This window comes from Haliaeetus albicilla, chromosome 14 (assembly GCF_947461875.1).
Source record: "Haliaeetus albicilla chromosome 14, bHalAlb1.1, whole genome shotgun sequence".
Lineage (NCBI taxonomy): Eukaryota > Metazoa > Chordata > Aves > Accipitriformes > Accipitridae > Haliaeetus > Haliaeetus albicilla.
Genome location: NC_091496.1, coordinates 10,737,843 through 10,758,856, shown reverse-complemented (window position 1 = coordinate 10,758,856; position 21,014 = coordinate 10,737,843). Strand labels below are relative to the sequence as shown.

Genomic DNA, 21,014 nt, shown 5'->3' with positions numbered 1-21,014 from the left:
TAGAATTTTAATGCACATGTTTTGAAAGGAGATGCCCTAATCTTGTTTAAGAACATTTGGTGTAGAAAATGCACACCAGCATATGTTATATTTACTTCAGATGCCTTATTTTGTGTTTTGGATATTATTGTACTGCATGAACAAATCTTCCAGTATTCGGGCTTTAGCAAGTTGAGAAATATAAACAAAAAAGGACACAGTGACATTACACATAATAATTAATACAGGAACAGTAGAGTAGCTATTCTCATATTGAATAACACAATTGTCTGGAAATATTAATACAGATTTTTTGAATTTTTTTTGTTAAATGTCCTCTATTACACCTACTATTGACATGTTTCATCTATCCAACTGACTGAGCATATATACTGAAGATAAAAAATACTTTTTTGTAAAGTTATTTTCCTGTGAAGACTTAATGAAGTTTTATGTTATTTTGGTGAACTGTGAAATTCTAATGCAAGCAGTTAAAAGAGATTCTTCTTTAAACAAGAAATTAATCAAATACCTAAATGGAAATTACTTCAAATAAGAGCCAGAGCCCCAACAGTGTCTTGCCTTAAACTGGCAACCAATATTATTGATGTCTGACTGACTGAATAATATTTTTAGTGAAGACAGCAGCCTGCCGCCTCATGTGGGACCAGGAAGCTGAGTGTGACTCTTCAGACATAATGCAAAAACAATTTAATAATTGAATCTAGAAGAGAGGAATGAAACAATTCACATATGATCAATCCTTGGGCCAAACTGTGAGTTAAGACAGAACTCTGACTTTGCAAAGTGGTTCTTCACTGCTAAGCTGAGCTGTCACATAACTTTATTTTTTTTTAAATTCTGTCGGCCTCCTCTGTTTCTCTACAGCCTACAGCCACAGAAGGAATCTGTCGGTCTAAATTATTTTCAGACAAGAATATTCTTTAGCTCTATTTCATGATTTTATATACTGATCAAAGGCTATCTTCTTGGATGTTGATACAATTTAATAAACTGCAAAATCATACTGTCATTAGCAGATACTCTCAGTATCTCATCTGGAGAGAAAGCCGCCTTTTTGTTTTTTTCCAGCAGAGACAGCCAGAAGACAGCAGTGTGTCCTGCTTGGGCACCTGTGAGCAGCGGTTGCTCTCTTACTTTCAGTTTGTGGTACTGTGAGTGAATTCCTATGACTAAGGTGACAAACAGCGAGCTCTGTTGGGAAATGCTGGGCAAGAGCGAGATGTCAGAGAAGCGAGGTCAAGCTCTCCTTTATGGTGCTTTATTGCCAGCTGCCCTGTAGTCAACAGCCTGAACTGGGGCTATCTCATGCCTGTCCCAAACTAATCCATAACCCCGGTTCTCATAGTGTTTGTGTGACCTCTATGACTTCTGATGTTTGTTGTTTGGGATTCTGAGGGTTTCTTTAGGTTGGGTTCTTTGGTTTTTTTTTTGCCATGGCATGACAACTGCCTCATAGGTGAGGACAATGGGAAAGTCACACATCTGCAAAATCCATGGAAGCCAAGACAGTATTGTACCAGCACAAAAAAGAGTCTTTAGTCCTTCTCTTAGGCATGGATTTGCTTAGTGTAGCATATATCTCCACCATAACATATGCGGCCGAAAGGATGGTTCATATTGGGGTTTTATTTTTATTGACTTTGCTGTAAAAGCTAGTGCCTGAAGTAATTTCTTATATCTTTACTGGTGGATTTCTAAAACCAGTAAGAACCTAGAATTCAGTTCAAGCAGAAAAGCTTGAATTAAGCCTTTATAAATGGTTTAGAAGTTTTGCTACATCTATTTATAATCAAAACAGCTGTATCCTGATGATACATTCAGTATGCTGTATTTTTAGTTTCTCTACTGTTTTGCCTAATTTACATCTTTTTCTGTATTAATGTTTTTTCCCCTAAGATCTCTTGGTGAATAGTTATAATGGATCCAAGTTTAGATTCATGACTGGATTTTGAAAATTCTACATTTCAATTTTTTTTTTTCCCTGTCTGCTCTATGAAAGCAATGAACTACAGCGTCAGTTTGTGACAAGAGATGAAATCCACAGACAGATTCTTATCCACATAAAGGACAAGTAACTAAAGTGAGATTAGGGGAGGTTCACTTCTGAGTTACAGAGCTTCTGCTTACAGCTGCCTATGCTAGAAAATGCCTAAATTCTCAGGGTTTGTCTGTAGAGAGTTGAATAGTTTCATATGGATTCACTCTGGCCCAAAGATTGGATATTCTCTTCTGGTATCACAGAGGTGCTTGATACTACAAGGTGCAGTCTTGCTTTACTTAAATCTACATTTATTTGAATAGGAATCTGGGCAAAGGCAATTGCCATCATTTGAGTATTAAGTATCCAGAGTATGGAAGAGCTATCTTTCATTGCTTCCTTGCCCTTTGGTTTTCCAAATTATTTCCTGGTTAGAAAAAAAACCAAAACCAAAACCAAAACAAATTTTAGAAACTGTTAGAAAGCTTAGTAAACTTTTAAAATACTTCTTATAGGCAAGGTCTTGTTGTCAACTACATATGATGCTGAAATCTTTCCATTTTTAGAGATAAGACTCTTCAGGATGTGGCAGATGGAAAAGACTAAGCTGAACTGAAGATCATTACCCAGCATCATCATTTGGCCTCTTTCTGGGAGAGAGGAAACACCCCTTCCCCCCTGCAGCCCCTTCTCCATGAACTTTTTATGTAGTTTATGGTACTTTTAAAGGATTGCAACAACAGCAATGTCTGGGCTGTTCAGCCATTGAACTACGAAGAATAGAAATAGGAAATGAAAGTTTAGAACTCTAATATGGGCTGGTTCCTCTGAAACAGTGCACAGAATTTCCTATTATACAAATTTATTGTAGTTTGATTTCATTTTCATCTGCTAATCCTATTTTAGTGGCTAGTTCCCCCAATGAGATGAAATATTCTCTACTTGGAAGGTGTGTTGATGGGTAGACACATCACATTTAGTAGCTAGCAATGTGGTGTTAATGCTGTCTCTGAGTGATACTGTTTTACTGTCTGTGGTACAGGCTGGCATGAGCAAAAGTTTCAGTTCAACCTTTCTAGTGAATAATACATAAATGAGTTGGAAGAGTTCTCGATTGCTTACAGTAATTCTTTCAGATTCTAAGAAAGTGGATCATAATGTTATCCCTGGTGTAGGATCAGGGTTTCCCAAGAAAAAAATGATAACGATTAGACAGATACCTTTTGTACTGTGTACTGTTTACAGAAAAAAAAAAAAAAAAAAAAAGACTTTTCCTTCAACAGAATGATATTTGACCACGTACTCCCTTATGCCTTCTTTGAAAAGAATTGTTGAGTCAAGAAAATTGAGGCTAGTGCTGACCTCACCTTTAGCTCCCTCTTTTAATTTTTATTTTTTAAAATTATTCTTATTCTTATCATGATATTAGTTGAATGCATCTATGGCAAAACTGTGCTTTTGTTTATGCTTTGGCTTATAGACTCATTTAGAAAATCAACTTTTATAACCAAGGAAAACATGTAATTCATGCCTCAGTGTAAAGAAAACATCATATTAAAATCAATAAGGAAGGAAAGAATGGAAGCCATATGATTTTGCTTAATCTTTCAGAAAAGTCTGTTTTACAACAGAGTGGATGCTTTTTTAAAACCTACATAAGGGAGATAGATAATTCACACAAGACCTATAGCCATGAACTGTCAAATCAGTCAGCAGCAAAATGGAAACAATCCAGCACTGTCAGCCACTCCAGCCATTCTTTTACAGTGAATGGACTTTTTTTTTTTTTAAAGACTTAAATTTGAAAAATTGGACTATGCTGTTCTGTGGTTCCTGTGGATAAAAGAACAGACTCAAGCAGAACTTACTTCTGGGGATTAAATTGTAGATGTTCCCCTTTTCAGCTATCTGTCTAGAAGCAGAAATACATGTGTCTAAGTACACTGGGAAAGACAGTTCCATTTGTAAACCAAGCAGGAGGAGGGAAAAATGCTTTTGAGTATGCATTCAGGATTAAGTTTTGAGAATTTGCCTCTAATTTCTTGAAAAAAAAAAAAAAAAAAGCTCTCTATAACTGGCAGCCTTGTGAGAAACCCTGGGTGACAAAAAGAAAAGGGCTGATAGCATCATGTTGAGTCTTCTCAAAGAGGTGCAAGCCCATGGGAGCAGATGAAATCACTGATCTGCTTTGGATAGTTATCTGCTGGCCAACAGACGGTGCATGTCACACCCAGCCTCTTCTGGCAGAAGCTTGTCCACTCTTCACTCTCAGTCACCTTGTGCTTCAAGTGCTCCAACCTCCAACCGCCCCCAAATGCCAGTTTACCTGTTTTTATGAAGGGTTTGCCAGCACTAAAAGCAAGTGCTGCTCAGGCTTGCTCTGTAAGGTTCTGCAGTGTAAAACCCTGTTTTGGGACTGCTAGTTGCATCTTTTGTGAACTGGCGACAGAATGGGGATACATAACAAAGTAGTGATCAAAGGCAAATACCTCAGGTCAGTTCTGATAGTTTCTTCTCCTCACTCTTCCTCATATTGAACAGTACTTTAGACCATGGTCTCACCCATTTCAGCCACATTTGTATATTAGACATAGCCTTGACTGTATGCTGAGCAGTGATATTTTGTGAAATTTCAACACAACTCTTTACAGAGCAATTTACCACTTGCAGTGAGTAATGGCAGAACAGGACTCATCTTAAACTGTGGTGATGGCCTTTCTTTACCGAGCAAAGCAATCCTGATTAAATAATTTTCTTCCATGTGCTCCATAGGGTTAGGCTACCATCTAATAGACTTTTGAAATAAGAGTTATCAAATGAAGAATCTGAGCAATTTCCTGAAATTACGTGTCAGCTTAAAATAGTGGAAGAGTAAATAGCAGGAATAGCTAAAGCAAAATGTGCCAGCTATTAGACTGAAACGGGACTCAAAAGACAGCCTCAGATTACTGCTATCTGCAGAGAGTGGGGACAAATTGTTCTTGTTTTGATAATGACTCTTGGAAATGGGTTATTTGTAGCAATATGAAGGCCCATTTAACTTGGAAATTAAGAGACTAGTGAAGCTAGGCATAAAACAGCTTTGGGCAGTAGATTATTTAAAGTGTGAAGGAAACTTCCTAAATTATTGTAGGAAATTAAAACATGGCATTGCCTATTAAAAGTGTGAAAATGGGTATAGACCTAAAGGGACCCCAAATAAGCAGTTATTTAAATCCATAATCATATCCAATTCAAAAGATTTATAGAACCTAGGAATCAATTTCCTTTCATTCCACATTGCTTCTAATGCCAGTAAATAGAACTTAGTGGTAAGGAAAATTCCTGTCGATTTTAATTTCTTATAGCTAAGTGGCTAGAAATTACACAGTGCTGGCTCAGACCTGCATCATGGATTTTACAGTGCTAGCAATATCTTGGTACATACATCACATCACATTTCTGTGTAGCTTTAACCTGTTATGCTGACACTTAAGTGAACTGTTGTCAAAGTTGTTGGACTGCAGCTATGCTGCCTTTTGAACTAAAGTGTTTTAAACTGGAGGTCTTTGAGAGGTGTAAATTGACTGGCTTATTTGGGTACAATTGTAAAAATGCTGATACACAGTCCATCTACCCTAGATATTCTATCTAACAGTATTAACTCTGATTGTAGACCTCCCTCTGACCAGTAAAATCACTTGACACACAGCTATTTGGAAAGTAGTTTCCTCTTAGGATATCACAGAAAAGCTTTTGTGTCATGATGGAAAATTTATAATGTAAAATATGAAATGTTCTCTGGGAGATGGGAGAAAAAAATAGGTTCTGGGTACATGCATTAGATTTGGAGGTTTTCAGAAAGTGTTGTGATTTTAAATTCCCAGAGGTTTGGGGTTGAAAAAAACCTTTCTATTGTTGAGTAAAAGAATATAGGAAAACTAGACAGAAATTTCTGTAGAAATACATTGTTTGTATTACCTTAAATGGTAATTTAACAGGTATGTTTGGACCTTTAACAGAAACACATGGTATTTTCTCTAGATCTTTAACATTTGCTAACTAATTCAGGTCAAGAGTGCAGCAGTGTTTTTCTCCTGGCAGGTTGTTTGCTTGTTTGGTTGTTTTTTTAATGTGCGCCAAATAAAAGAGGAGGTGCATACGACATCCATCATCATATCATGTTCAAGCAACAGCATACTGACTTGTAGCTTCTCTCTCACAAATGTCTGTTAGAAAGGATAGAAAAATGCATAGGACTACAATGATGTTCAGGCTTAAAATCACCTACTGAGTTATTTAAATATTAATTTATTGTTCTCCAAAGATCCTAGGAAGAATCAAAATAATTTTCTAGAAATTCTCTTCTTTGGTCATAAAATTTTTTGTTGTTGTTGACCATTTGCTATTCTGGTGTAATAAAGGTATTGGTTTTTCATTGTACAATCATTGTACCTTTTGGGGCAAAAGTGGCACCTCCTCCTCTGCAAATAAGGACAAGCCCATTGAATTTTACCCATTAAGCTACACCCATGTAGAGACCACAGCTCCTTATAAAACTGTGTATTTTAAAAAATGACGAGTTACATAGATAAATGATGACTATATTGTGAACACTATCTTTTTCTTGTGCTCTGAACGTCTTATTTCACTGGAAACTACACTTTCTATTCTACTGAGGCAGAGCAGGTTCACCTTTCTACTTCACACAGACGCTGAAGGGAACTTTTGCTTGTCTTATTCAGTTTTTTGGAAGTTATTAAAACTAAAGCATGTAGTTCATTCTTTTAAAACTATAAACTGTCTTTGAGAAAGCCTTTTATATAAAATTGGTAAATAACTATATTGAAGATACACCTACTGTTTTATATGCATATATCCAGAGAACTGGTAATTTTCATCAGAATATCTCTAACTGTTCAAATATCTGAAGAATGCTAAAATAATTTCTTATATTTAAAACATAGGTGACCTACCAAGAAAATTCAATATAATGGAAAGATCCTTCTGTGGGAAAAAATTACTGACTTAAAAGGAGTTGGACTGATCTACATTATCTCTAAAACTGACTCATCTGGTGGATAAACTCTAATACACAGATTTATGTTGAAAGGAATGTGCTTAATTTTATGTGAATGTGTAATTGGCAACGATTCAGATTTTTCACAAAAACGAAATCAAATTAACTCAAACCTAGGCACTGCACCCTCCCTCTGGCTTGGATCCCTTGCAACTTCTGCCTTCAAAGAGTTGGCTCTGAAATTTTATTGTTCCTCTCTGAGGGGTGTGATGGGAATGTGTATTATGCAATTGGTTTCTTTGCAGATCACATTCTTATCTCTCACGGGCAACAAGAAAATTATACTTCAGGGTTTATTTTTAATTAAATGCTGTAGTTGAATATTGGATTTTACAAAGGTGCTGAACAAAGACCAATGTTTTCTGTTGTAGCTTCACCTTAATTTTAAACCAGATTGATTAAAATACATTTTTTTTACTGTTTAAAATGAATACAGAAGTAGCTCTGTCCAATAAACTTAAACTGATGCAAGTCCTTTGCATTCATAAAATATAATATGTATACCATGAGTGCTGGTTTTGTTTATGATTTCATTTTTACTTTTCATCAGACATACAACTAATAACTGACAAAATACATTGAACAGAAAAGGTCCTGGGAGTCAGAAGTAGAGAAAGATTTCTCTGGGGCATTCTAAGAATGACTGAGGGTTCTTGTATTGTTTTGTTTTTTCAAGTGCCAATTCAATTTAAGAAAAAAAAAGAAAAAGAAGAAGCTGTTGAGAGACTAGGTTAAAGGAGGAAACTCTTTCTGAGGGTTCTTTTAGAGAAGAACTGATGATCTTTCACAGCATAGAATTTTTCCCATCACCCTTGTGGAAATCTTGCTAGATTACTACCATCTTGTGTGCTTGGGCTGAAAAAACAAACAGTTGTTCTAAGAGGTGCTGTTCTCTGATAAATTCACAAAGAAATAGCTGTGTTAAATAATAATAATAATAATAATAATAATAATGTGGATTTTCTGTAATGGCTTCCTTAATAAAGGGCTTTGAGACTTAGTGACAAAAAATTACTAACTTGCCAATATGACTGTTCTGGTCCATAAAACCAGTTCATAATGGGTTCTTTTCCAGGTGCCAATAAAATAGGCTGTAATGGGGGTGGGTACGACAACGATGCAGCATCCCTGTAGGAATGGACTTGCAAATTGATGATGCTCTAATATTCATTGTTCACAATATTCTGAACTTTTAGAACTTCTTAAATGCAGGAGAAACCTCTCCTTCCTGCAAAGAACTCCATAAATTGAAAGCTGTTTTGAGCATCTTTGGAGGTTTTTTCTATCCAAGGTCATAGTCTCTTCTTGTTTTACTTACGTACTCCACAAAACTGCAATAAACTAATCTTGCTTTTTATTCCTTCTGAAACGCATGAGATCCATTAACCTCAAAATGGTAATTATTGGCCCACCTCATATGAATAAATTAGGACAAACTAGTTTTGGTACAATAAGCAGAAGACAAAACTTCTCACAGATCTGAAACCAGACTTGTAAACTTTGTGTAGGTGACCATGCATTACGTATATTTGTCAGAAGTAAAAAGACAAAAGTACCTTGTCTCTTCATAGTAACTTTAACCTTGTTTATATATTAATGATATTAATGTGGACTCTTATTCCCATAACTCTCTATGATACTTCTAATATTGCTGAGCCAAGTGCATATTGATACATATCCTTTTTGCAATTTTAAAAGTAAAGAACCTAGCATAAATGTTCAGTGGCAAGAGTACTTGAAGCCAACAGCCTAGCTATATTTCCTTATCATAAAAGTGTATGTGAACCTTGATTCAACCTTATATCACAAGCAAAAGGTTTTAGCATCGCTTGTCTATGCCAAAAGGTATCATAGACTAAACTCTTTATGATAAATCTCTGCAGACACGACAGCTCAAAAGATCATAAGAGTTATTTAGATTTCTGTGGTATACAACCCAGGAATAGGATGGGCCTTTCAGTCATGATGCCTGAACTAGTACCATGAAATCCTCTGGCCTCTGCCTGAACTGAGTCTCTGGAGTTGAGCTGTAGAGTAAGACAATATGTGTGTAGATAGATATATTTACGGAAGAGTTCTTAAGGCTCTAATAAGAAACAACTTGTTATTTCTACATACAATGTTTAAAATTATTTGTTAAATTTGCCCTTGTTAATTAGCTGTTTTAAAATCACACTAGTTCTTAATGACTCGTTGCCTTCAGGGTATATTGTTTGAAGTATCATTCCCTCCTTCCCTCCTACAACCTTCTCAGCCAGACTGTATTGTCCACAGTGTGCAATGGTGTCCACAGAAAAAAACTTCAATGAATCATGAGAGCCTGGGAAGGGATTACAGCACAAGAGAAGATCTGGGAGTCCAGTCTATAAGTTTATTAGGATAATCCCTCAGATTCTATGGAAATAAACAAAATGCTCCAGAAGTCAGAAGAACAGTGACAATTTGAACCAATTGAGATTCTGGCTCTTTATTTGTGATGAGGGGAGAAATTGATGATATGTATTTAGGTTTGATGTACAGGTGCCTACAGGTAGAAAATAATTTTTTTAAGAGGCTGATAGGAAAGTTATCAAGAGATTGAGCTATACATGGATCAAAACTCCTTTCCTTTCCACTGGCAGTTTGAAAAATTATCTATGCTAATGACTTTTGACATAACAACTATGTTGAGAGAGGAAAAAGAAATTGTTAATGTCCCAATTAGAATTCCAGAAACAAAGATGTGCAATTAGGTTTTTGTCACAGTACAAGAAATGTTCAATCATGCTTAAGCAGACCAGCTTGGATACATGCTTTTTATTAGGCAACACCACGAGCAAAACTATACCATTTTTCAACAGAAGTCTAAGTCCTCCAGTGGAATGGAAGTGCACAAGTTTGTTGTTTTGTAATGTTTCTTAGCACAGTTTTCATTATGGATTTATGCGCTGATGTGGAAAAATCAAGCAGAGTTCTTGATTCATGTTAACATTTACAGCACTTAATGGAGGGGTAAAATAAATAATTAAATATTGCAATGAATTAGTAGACATGATAAGAAGGATTTGGGATGTGGTTGGTTTCTTAACCATGTCTTTCTGCTCACCTCCTTCAGGCTTGACTGGTCCATCAGACATCACTTTCCTGAGGGCTAGTTGGCTTTGGTCTTTGTTGTCATTGGCTGGTGGAGGCAGATTGTCAGACTGAGTTCTTTGAATAGGGAGGACTCCTGCTATGCTGTGTCTGTGCTGCTTCCTGGCATGATTAGACTGACCGCTTTTATGTGCTGCTGTGGCAGTGTGGGTGAAATGGAAACCCAGAGTATGTATCCTCAGATGGAACCAGCTTAAATGTTATTCATGCAAACAGAAGTGGTTTTTTCTGTATTTAAGTAAGTAGTGTTTTCAAACACCAAAGAGACACCACATGCACAGCATTAAAGAGTATTAAAACTGGCTGTTTCTTTATTAATGATGGTGAAGACAAGGGAAATAATTTTCCCCCATTTTTTGCATTATACCATGGTAAGTTTATGGCATACCAACAAATCCTGAAGACAAACACAATGATTCCATAGTCAGAGAGTTTTCATTTGCCATCAACTAAACCCTCAACTAGCAATCAGATACTGGTCTGAAGTACACTCTGGAGAGCAATCCTTTTGAATGGAAAAGTTTTAATTTATGAGTCTACTTAAAGTTGTCAGATGGAATCTATCTTGACCCTTAATCAATCCATGGCACAAAAATTACTAGAAAAATTGAACTGATTATGACACCTGACTTAGCTCTCAACTCCCTTTGACTTTGCTAACTTGATAACACTGTTGAAATCTGATGTTGTTAATGGCTTTGTGTGTTTAATGATTTTGCATTTAATGTGTTTAATGTTTTTGTCTGTTGCTGTTCTGCTCATCACTAACATGATCTTATCTGAGATATTAAGAATCTTGCCTTATATTTCCTTTCCAAAAAAAATTAGATATTTACAGTCATGTTTCAAAAATAGAAATCTCAGCCATGTAGTTAAAAAACTTTTATCTACCTTTAAATCTTCTTTTCTGTATATAGTACTGTCCTTCCTGATTACTACTTATAAATATATCTTGTTAATGTGTTCTCAGTACTTGTGTACCACTTGAGGAGCTGGTAGCCACATCTCTGCAGGTTTTGATTATTTGATTGGTAGTTATTTATTGACATCAAAACACCACCACACAATGGAATTCTCTGTGAGTCATGCACAACCATGGAACATCATGGACCATGAGTGAAGGGACTGATGGAGAAACAGCCAGTTTCACTGCAGTCTGTATAAATTAAAATAAATAAATAAATAAAAGACTTCTAAATACAAGAGTATATTGTAATTATATGTATTCACACACAGGCACACAAAGAAAGACATTGAACAGAGTGAGCACAGTGTGCCAAGAACAGAAAAAAAATAGCCAAAAAGGGAAAGACAGCAGGGAAAAAGGCAACAGATGAACATTAAGCTGCCATGCTGAGGAATTTATTTGCGTCTTTTACTTGGTTGAAGGCGAAGCTGTTGGACAGCTGCTTCAGCAGCGGCGATGGCTGCCCCAGCGTCTTCAAGGTGAGTTTGAGTGACGCTGGTTTTGCTTTGGCTGCGAGATGGACCGTGAGAGCGTAGATGTCCTTCAGAGGAAGATTTGGAGCTCCCTGGACTGCTGTGGGATTTCTCAATGGTGGGCACCTGCATCTCTACCAAGAAAATGTAGAAGCACAAGGGTTGCATTTACTAAACCCAAACAATTTCATTTTCTTTCTCTTGACTAGCCTTTCTAGCTGCATTCCAGAACAAGGAATAAAGATTAAGCTGTGCAATGCCATTCACAGTCTCAGGATATATCGTGATAAGGAAACTCTTACGAAGCACCATTTTCTGCTTCCTCACTGTTCCCTGGCCCAGGGAATAGTTAATTTACTGTTGGGTTTCTATCACCTGTGAATTATGCCTCCTGTGCTGGTTCACACTGGTGGAATGATGGGGTATCCTAAAGACTAATTTGTTTTCCACTTTATACTTCTCTAGTATGTAGAGACTAACTAGCATCACTTAGACCGGCACTGAATACTTAGGTAAGGCAAGCACTTTTATTCTGATGAATGCCCCAGTCAAAACCATAGCCTAACTTACAATAGCTTCTATACTAACCTCCAATTTAGATATAGATCTTATACAGACATGAATCCCTAGCAAAACATTACACAAAGAAATAGAGAGATGGAACAGAGTCTTATCACTCTGAGGCTCTCATCTGGATGCTATTTGGCATGGCTTTTGCTTTGATATGACGTACCATGTTTTAAGTGAGCTACTAGGCCAGTGACTACTTAGTATAAAAAAAATAAAAAGGTAGAGAGAAATTTCTTGGAGCAGGAGACATTGAGATCAGTTCTGCTTTTGTAAACACTAGTATGATACTACTATAACAGCTCCACTGATTTCCAATACAATTGAGATATGCTGCAGCCCATTATCATTGACTGGAAATGCATATGCATTATTATAGCATAATTGTTATTCTATAAAATATTAATGTGATATTTCCAGAAGACAAAATGCCATAGAATATTTAAGGACCATGAAAAATAGAAAGATAAGTATGTATTGAATTTGGCCAAGGCTACCGGAAAAATGAGGAGGGCAGAGAATCTATAGTAGATGTGCAAAGTACAGGGAGCTTGTAAGCTGCTTTTTTAAGGACACAATTACTAAGTAAGTAAGCTGGCTGGCACTGATTGAGCCAAATTAAGCCTTGGCTCCAATGAATTAATCACAGAGATAAACACATTTTTAATAAAAGTGTATACAAACTTCATAGCAGTAACTTTATTTTTCTTTTAGAACTTACACATAGCAAAAGTTTTCCCTTCATCTGGGAAAACATTTCATATCAGGTGCATCAAGTCAATCCTACCCTTGGAGGGGTCCGGGAAGATTCCATGACTTCTGCTCTTGATGACAGATGGTTTTGGAGACTGCTGGCTACTCTGTCCAGAATGAGATTTCCCGTGATCAATGTTTTCACTCTGTTCTTTCAGAGGGTACCACCGAGGAGTGTTGTCAAGCTGAGACACGCTGGATAACTCGATCAATACCTACAAATAATTCAGAGTACAATATATGGCCTGTATCTGATCTATTAATGATTGTGTACAGTAGAAGAGTCTATAGTTGTGTTACCAGAAGTTGCAATCAAATGTAAGAAGTTAAGGGTATAAGGCTGTATGCTGACAGATTCAGGCACTGCCCATGCTCCGACCTCACCTGATATAAGCCAGCTGTGATCCCAAACCCACATTTTTTAGCATATGGATGTGTCTGAACTAATATTTCTTCTCAACAGGACCTCAGTAAGGGCTACAAGCTTAGACATAGCTCCATACCAAGACAGCTAGATAGTTTAAAGGGTAGCTTGTGAGCACAAGCTTGAAAACTAGACTAAAAAGACATTTAGTCATTCTGCCTCTGTATAGACATATTCTAATAGAAGAATCAGGCAGTGTTATTTTCTCCCTTTGTCAGTGTTAGTAAAGGGGCAAATAAATCCATAATTGTTTTTAATCAGGTCTTCAATAATATGAGACTGATGCTTGTTGATTCCCTAAAAAATCCACCTATGCAGAATTTGTAAAAAAAAGAAAAGAATAGTGATACCTTTGCACATCACTAAAATAATAGAATTTAATAGGTCATTTAGGCCTCAAAACTTCACTGGAAAAAAAAGGGAGATGCAATGGCAATGTGGAAATGAAACGAGCAGCTTGGCAAAACCCCCCTCCATTGTAGCTAAAATCTACACTAAGCCACCTGCATTGCTAGGAGGAGTTCTGTGAAATTTCTTTAAAAAAAAGAAGTAAAAAAAAGAATGAGCATTGGGACCAATAAAGACCCTTCCTTCCTTAATGATCTTGCAGCTGAGAGGGCCAAGAGATGTAAAGTACTAGAGTCATCATAGAGTCTTGAATGAAGGGAAGGACAAAACCAGCCTTGTATTTGGCTCTAAGGTGAGAGGGTTAAAACTAATGGCAGGTAGGGAAGTTTTAAAACTGCTAGACAAAGAAAGTGTGCAATTACCTCCGGGACAATGTCTTTGTCAGTTTATTACAAGACCCTGAATGAAAGAAAGACTTTTAAAGTTTAGGGATGGGGAAGTCTCTTCACACCTGATTGTTTCTAGAAGATTAAAAGCCTTTTTTCTTTCCTTTTTTCTTTCAGCTTCATAGGTTGCATATGACCTGGCTTGGTCTTTCTGCTTAGGTCTATACTCAATCTGAACAGATTAACTATTTAGCATGCTCCCTGGTGTGGTTTTTGGTCATAGCTTTGGGAATGACTTGGAAGACAGCATGGTTGAGGACAGTTCCCAATAGGCAGTATACGCTGGGGGCTCTGCTTTGTAGGAGAAGAGGGTTCACATTCCATGGATGTGAACCATGATGTGCCACTTGCCTTCTGGGGCATGCAAGTGGTGCTGGCCCTATTCAAGCAAGTCCTTAGGGCACAATTTGGATATCCTGTATCTTGTGTTATGGTACAGGACTCCTCTGGACATCCTGGTCCTGAAATACAATGGATAGTCTTTTCCGTTCCTTTTTTTTTCCATGAAGATCTGTTTTCATATTTAAGTCTGAATGATTTAACAAATACAATAGTTGTAGGGGTTGAAAATATTTGAAGGCAAAAGTTTAAATCTTCCTGTAGAAGCAGCTGCTGGAGCATCCATTTTCATAAATAACAATGATGTAAATATTCAGTAAAGCCCTGCATTTAGGCAAACATGCTGAACTCAACAAGAATACTGATGCAGTACGCAGGAAATAAGTAATCTTGTGGCTGCTTCCTATAAATTTATTTTAGTGATTGTTCAAATAGTGACATTGATTGCTCAGTTTTGTAGTTACACAAAGGAGAACTGGAGCTGAACTGAATGCCTTTTTTTGTGAAATTCAAATGCAGAATGCGAAGAGATACTTTGAGTTACTCTGTACATGAGCAATTGATTTTCCTGGGATTCTGTTTCTAATTATAATCCTCTTTTGTAGTAACATTTTTAATTACTTTTTGACATCATAGTTATTGCTGGTAATTCCATATTATATGTGCATATCTTGGTTTATTTGCTTTTAAAAGAGAGAGCATACTTCTCCCCATAATCACTCATCTCATTTATTATTAATTAGAAAATTTTGCCTTCAGTCATACTTTGGTAATGATATTACTATTTTGTAGTGTTAAAAATGAGACCTTGATCAGCAAGAACAAATTACTCACACTTGCAGATACTTCTGCATGTGGTAAATTATGGCTTGATGGGAGAATTTAATCCTTTAATCATGTACAAAGACTGATACCTCCTCAGCCTTTCCATGTCATATTAAAATCAAGGCAGACAGCATATCAGTCATAACAAGAATTCCCCATTCAGTCTCTGTGAAGGCTGTTACTATGGCAGGCTGAAAAAAAACCCTTAATTTTCAGTGAAGCAACATTGTGTTGCAACCTAAATGAACTTGCCCACAGTTTATCAAGATAAACCGAAGGTATCTTTTATGTGTGACTGAAAGAAATCATAAGCATTGTTATGAAGTCAGCAGTAAAACTGTGATGTAAAAAAGGTTTTACTTAACACATCTATCATACCTTGGAAGAGAACAGTCTCCAAATAGCAGCATGCAGTTAATCAGCTTTCTAAGTAGTCAATATTAGAGAGGAGGAAATAAGATACTCACTTCACCAAGGAAGTCATTCGAGGAGAATCTATCATAATCCCAGACAGTCACTTCCAGTGTTTTCTTTTTCAGCTGCAATTTAAGTCAAAGGATAATTAACCCCATTGCCATCGTAAACTTCAGATCAAGTCTTTATGGTGGTTTCTATTCACTATCTCCTTCTTGTACCCTTTCTCATAGTGACAGCTAGGCAGCTTTTGTCCTCCCATCAACCTTGATCTCAGAAAAATAATTGGGGGCTATTATTTGTTATCAAGACAAATGGGCTTGTGCTTGGCCCTATTTTAGGAATTTCCACAAGTTGTTTCTGACAGAATGTGTGTCCACTACAAGAGCTAAACTGATTTTTAAAGCCCTATTTTTGTTTTTCTGCAGCTTTTCTCATCGCCAGATCTGAGTTGTCTGAACTCAGACATTTGCCTAATATATTATTTAAAACACCATATTTCCACAATCTCATCTGTGAAGCCCAGGCTTTAATACCCCTGGAATTCAGTGTAGTCAATGGGACTCTGCAAGTGATCCAGCCATACAGGATAAGTTGTACTGTTAGGTATTAATGACAGCCATCAAAACCCATTATCTGCAGACCTTGTTAAGCATGATAGCTGTGTCAAGCACTCTTCTTACAGACTACACTAAGAAACAAGTCAGTCTTTTTATATGACAAGATAGCGCAAGACAGAGAAGCTGTTGACCAAAGCAGTTGACCTTATTGGAAAGATTGACCTGAGAGTTATTCCAGGGGTCTGCTGGGAGAGATGGGGAGAGGACTGATTACCGGTGGTGTATGCTGGGGCAAAAGGCTAGCAAGTGGCTGGAGAGGCAGTAATAAATTCACGTGGCTTGAAAGAGAAAAGGACGAAATCCTGGGGGCATGGGATGTCTGCGAAGTCAGGCTGAGTTGTAAGTGAAGAATTCGTTGGACGCTTCCAAGCATTACTAAGGAAAACAGGACTTTTTTCACATATGTCAATAAAAGAGGTCAGAACCAGAAATCTTATGTGATAATTGAGATCATCATCCTAACAGAAGCAACACGTCACTCACTGCTCTGACTACTAAATGGCTGCTTGGGACAAAGGGACAACAGAGGATCAAGTCATTGTTCAACTTTAAAAGCTATACCATTTACTGTACATATTATATATACTTTCAAGAAAAGCACTGTTTGCTATTTACCACCGCTGCCCCTTGGTTTAATGCAACGCAGATTCAGACAGTCCTTAATAACTTTAAATTGCCTTTAAATGATAATTTCATCTCATTATTATGTATTCGGAATATCTTCTGCTCCCAGCTAACTTTAGAAAAATGAGCAACTCTGCAAAGCCAGTGTCTTTGAAAAACAAGTTTAAATCAGCATATCCTGGAAAATCCACACAAAGGGGAATTGTACTATTTTTAGCATCAACAATGTACTCTTTAAGCAGGTAATAACATGACTTGAAAACTAAGATTTAAAAAGAAAATACATATTTGAGAGCAATTCTTTAATCTCTGTTTTTTTCCTATACAACTAGGCAATATTCTTCTTAAACATTCGTTTTAAAAATATCCTGTAAAAGCTGTGGAAAAAGTTGAACAAAAAATATTTTCTTTTGAACATCCCTTACAGAATATTTGTAAAGCTGATTTCCTTGACTGAATAAAATTCCTTTTCTTTGCTATTCCAAAACAGTATCGAAACTGCAACATGAAAAATAACCTGAAAAAATGAGTTGAGCAGCCACTGGTCCATGCTACTTTTACCTTCCTGGATGATATCATTTCCTGCTAGATGCTATACTAAGTATATATATATATTTACCCTTTAAAAAGAGGAATAGCACAAATACTTTTCAGAAATGTATTGTCTCAGTTGTTGCTATTTTGGGAGGACATATTGTCTTCTTGTTTGAAGTAATGACTGTGCAGGGACAGAGAGAAGAATGTATAGATCCAGGAAAGGAAAAAAACCTCTAAGATTTGAAGGATTTTTGGTGGAAAGGGGAAAATGGAGATTTTCAAGCAACTGCAACCCTACTTTGCTAGCTTCTTTGCATTACTATGATAATAAAACTGTGCTGAAAACTTGCAGAACTCTATATTTCTTTGAGATATCTATTTCAAGCTTCTTAGTTTAATAAAGCTTTTATTAAATATTATGACAATGAAAAACCATCAAAAAAGCTTTATTAGGCAGAGTGCATGAAATGAGTCTCAAAGAGGAGGAAAATTTCCCTTTCTGAAGGTATATTTATGTATCACTATTGAAGGCAAAGAACACTCAATGGCTAGTGGTTTTAAAAGCAGCCATTATACCATCACAGCAAAGTAGGGTTCTGCGTTACGTCATCCAGTTTTAGGTTGTGAAGCCAGAAATTCAGGTCCCCATCAGGAATTTAACTGACAGCAATACTGAAATGGGTTTCAGAAGCCCACTATCCATCTGACCATGGGTTTCTGCAAGTAAGCAATGTTCCAACAGGAAAATAAGAAAGTGTCCCTAAAAGAAAGCAAGCAGTTTACTTATGTTGTGACCCTCATCTGAGTTCCAAGCATATTATGAAAAAAATATTACTAAGCTGCAACTAATTTCAGGCTTTGCCTTGTGGGAAAAAAAAAAATTAAAAAATAAAAACCCGCCTAAAAGCACATTACTGCATGTGAACTCCAATTAGCTTTAGGCTGCTGTGGACAACCGTCATTTAAAGAAAATGAAGGAATATGCAGAAACAGCCAATGTGAATAACATTTTCTCTTATGGAAGACATAACCAACACCACACATACTGAAGCGTCAGTTCCTTCTTTTAAATGTCGGGAGATCACTGGGTGTTGTTCCAGATAATGTGGGTCTGTGTAACTAAATATGCATTACTTGAAATATTTAATACATATTCTTTGACAATCTCATACAAGGATTTGTATGAAGAAAGAAATAATTTTAATGCAGTTTGGCTTTCTCGTATGCTGAAAGTAAATTCCTATAATTACTTCAGAAATATTATAAAAGATTGCAGTCTCAGTCAGGATATTTGATGACTAGAAATGAAGGTGGTGTATTAGATCATGCATTATACTTATTTGTGTTTACATTCGTATTTAGCATTTTATTGTAGTCTTCTCTATATTGCTGTACTTCAGTACATGGGAGGACAAAAACACTTCTGCTAGGTCACTTAGAAACTTACTTTCTTTTGTCCAAGATATTAAGTAAGATTTAAGTACCAACACGTTACTGATTCATAAGAAAGCTTTTTTTACTTTTAGAAATTAGACATAGGCTCCTACATCACTCAAGGATTTTGAAAATATTACTCTTTCTAAATATATTACCTTTAATTTAAGGACATGAGCTATAGCAAAAGCTATTTGCTTTAATGAATTATATCCATCATCTAAGGAAATACTTTTATTTGCTTTCTGACAAGTAAGAAATTGAGGCAAAGCAAGCCACACCTAAATTACTAAATAATCACAGTTTAATTTATTTTTTCTCCAACTGTCAAAGTAGAATTTGCTACGTGATAAAACTAATCATTCTGACCTTGAAAAAGTATGTTTCATTTCAGAGTGATCTATTTCTTGTAATTATTTTCATTTTAATTTCAGCTAGGTTATGAAAGAGAAAAGGAAAATGAAAAACTGTACAACCAGCTAAAGTCTAGACAGTGACGTTAAAAGGACTATATTAGGAAATATTTAGTAATACTTATTTGCTGTCAGCAAGCAACCCATGCTTTGATGGAGGGAAAGGAAATGCTTCTTTGAAGAAATAATATTTATAAAGATTCATGAATTTATGTTAGGATATGACTGCTAACTCTGTATAATTTTTAGTGTATGATGCAGTTTTGCTTGTTTGGCGATCAGAACACTCATTCTCAGTCTATCACAATTATTGTCTTGTACTTCTCTTTACATTCTTAAACTATTTTGAAATATCCATTTGTGAGGTTTATGAGTGCAAACAATATACTATTGCATGGTGATAGTTTTTTAAACTGTAGAGGGTACTTAGCAGCATCATGGAATTATTTCGTGATTTAGAAATGTGCTTTACTGTATATTCTCTAAGCCAATCAATCACACCGCTATCTTAGCACTAGATACAAGCTATGGAAAGATGTGGAAGGAAATACTACTCCCTGCACACACTTCTACGTGACAAGAGGACAAAATATACAACATATGTGGTACCCAGATGAAGCTTACACTTATAAGTACTGCATAACAGTCTCAGAGGAAGGGAAGAGGAGGAGATTTGCAAATGAAAAACAAAGGTCAAAGAATTACTTGTGACCTAAAGGTAAATTTCAACAAACAATGGTCAAAAAACTGACATCAAAAATATTAGGAGATTTTCTGTCATAAAAATCTCTAAGAAATCCTAGACTAAGATCATTATCCAATCTAAAATCACCAAACAGCCATTGAATGTCCAACACCCAAGCACTCTTAATTACAGCTCAGTGAAATGTCACAGCAGAACCTGAAAGCAAACTGAGTAAACTGAAGAGCCTTTCTTAAATGGAAGGCTCAGTTTGGAAATATTGCTGGCTTACCAAACCTTTTTACAAAACCCAGAAGACCTAGGTTTTACATTGCAGCTAGACAAACACCACAGGGTTTTTTTTCTGACACTTTCACTGTCAATGAGCTATAATTTATGCAAGCCTACACAAAACAGCATGCAAAACCCAGCAAGCTATAGCTCTTGCGTACAACAGGGCACCTCTGAAGTACATCGGAGCTACTGCCTGTTAAGTTCAGACATGTAGACTGCATAAGCAACCATCTAAGTTCCTCTGTGGGAAGGGTTTTTCTCCATGCAAAAATGAGTATCTTAATCTATGTTCCTCTCAATGACCGAGAAGAATGAAAAATGAAATTTTAAGTTAGAGAGATAATATTGAGGACTTGGTGTCATGTTGGAGAAGTATATTAAAAGCATGGGAAAATCTATTCACTAAAGAATCTGGTTATTCTGGGCTTTTTTAAGAAGTTCTGAAAGATTAAATGGCCTTGAAAAATGAAGTTGAAAGTATCAAGAACAAAACACTAAGAAAGGCAACGATTTAGGACTGTGTACAGATCCATTATTCTATAAAATATACTTCATAATTTAAAGAATTGGACTGATCATCATTTTGCTCATTATGCCTTTTCCAAATGGTAAAAAGTCCATTTACAAGGGGAGATGGAGAAAAAGAGGACTCAACTGCTTCATGCTGCCTCAGTTAACCCTG

The 21,014-nt window shown here is 36.3% G+C and overlaps 1 protein-coding gene across 8 annotated transcripts in view; it reads right to left on the bottom strand.

Annotated features, from left to right (window-relative positions):
- PCLO (piccolo presynaptic cytomatrix protein) overlaps positions 1-21,014 on the bottom strand; it is a 384,880-nt gene that overhangs the window by 55,284 nt on the left and 308,582 nt on the right. For 4 of the 8 annotated variants that reach the window (XM_069801695.1, XM_069801688.1, XM_069801691.1 and 1 more), the window contains 4 exons: positions 15,782-15,853; positions 12,967-13,147; positions 11,552-11,746; positions 10,126-10,308 (listed from right to left, as the gene is read on the bottom strand). In XM_069801695.1, the coding sequence (XP_069657796.1) occupies positions 10,126-10,308; positions 11,552-11,746; positions 12,967-13,147; positions 15,782-15,853 (631 nt within the window). Of the gene's footprint in view, positions 1-9,389; positions 10,309-11,551; positions 11,747-12,966; positions 13,148-15,781; positions 15,854-21,014 lie in introns of those variants that run through there. The other 4 variants (XM_069801689.1, XM_069801692.1, XM_069801696.1 and 1 more) reach the window with 4 other exon arrangements.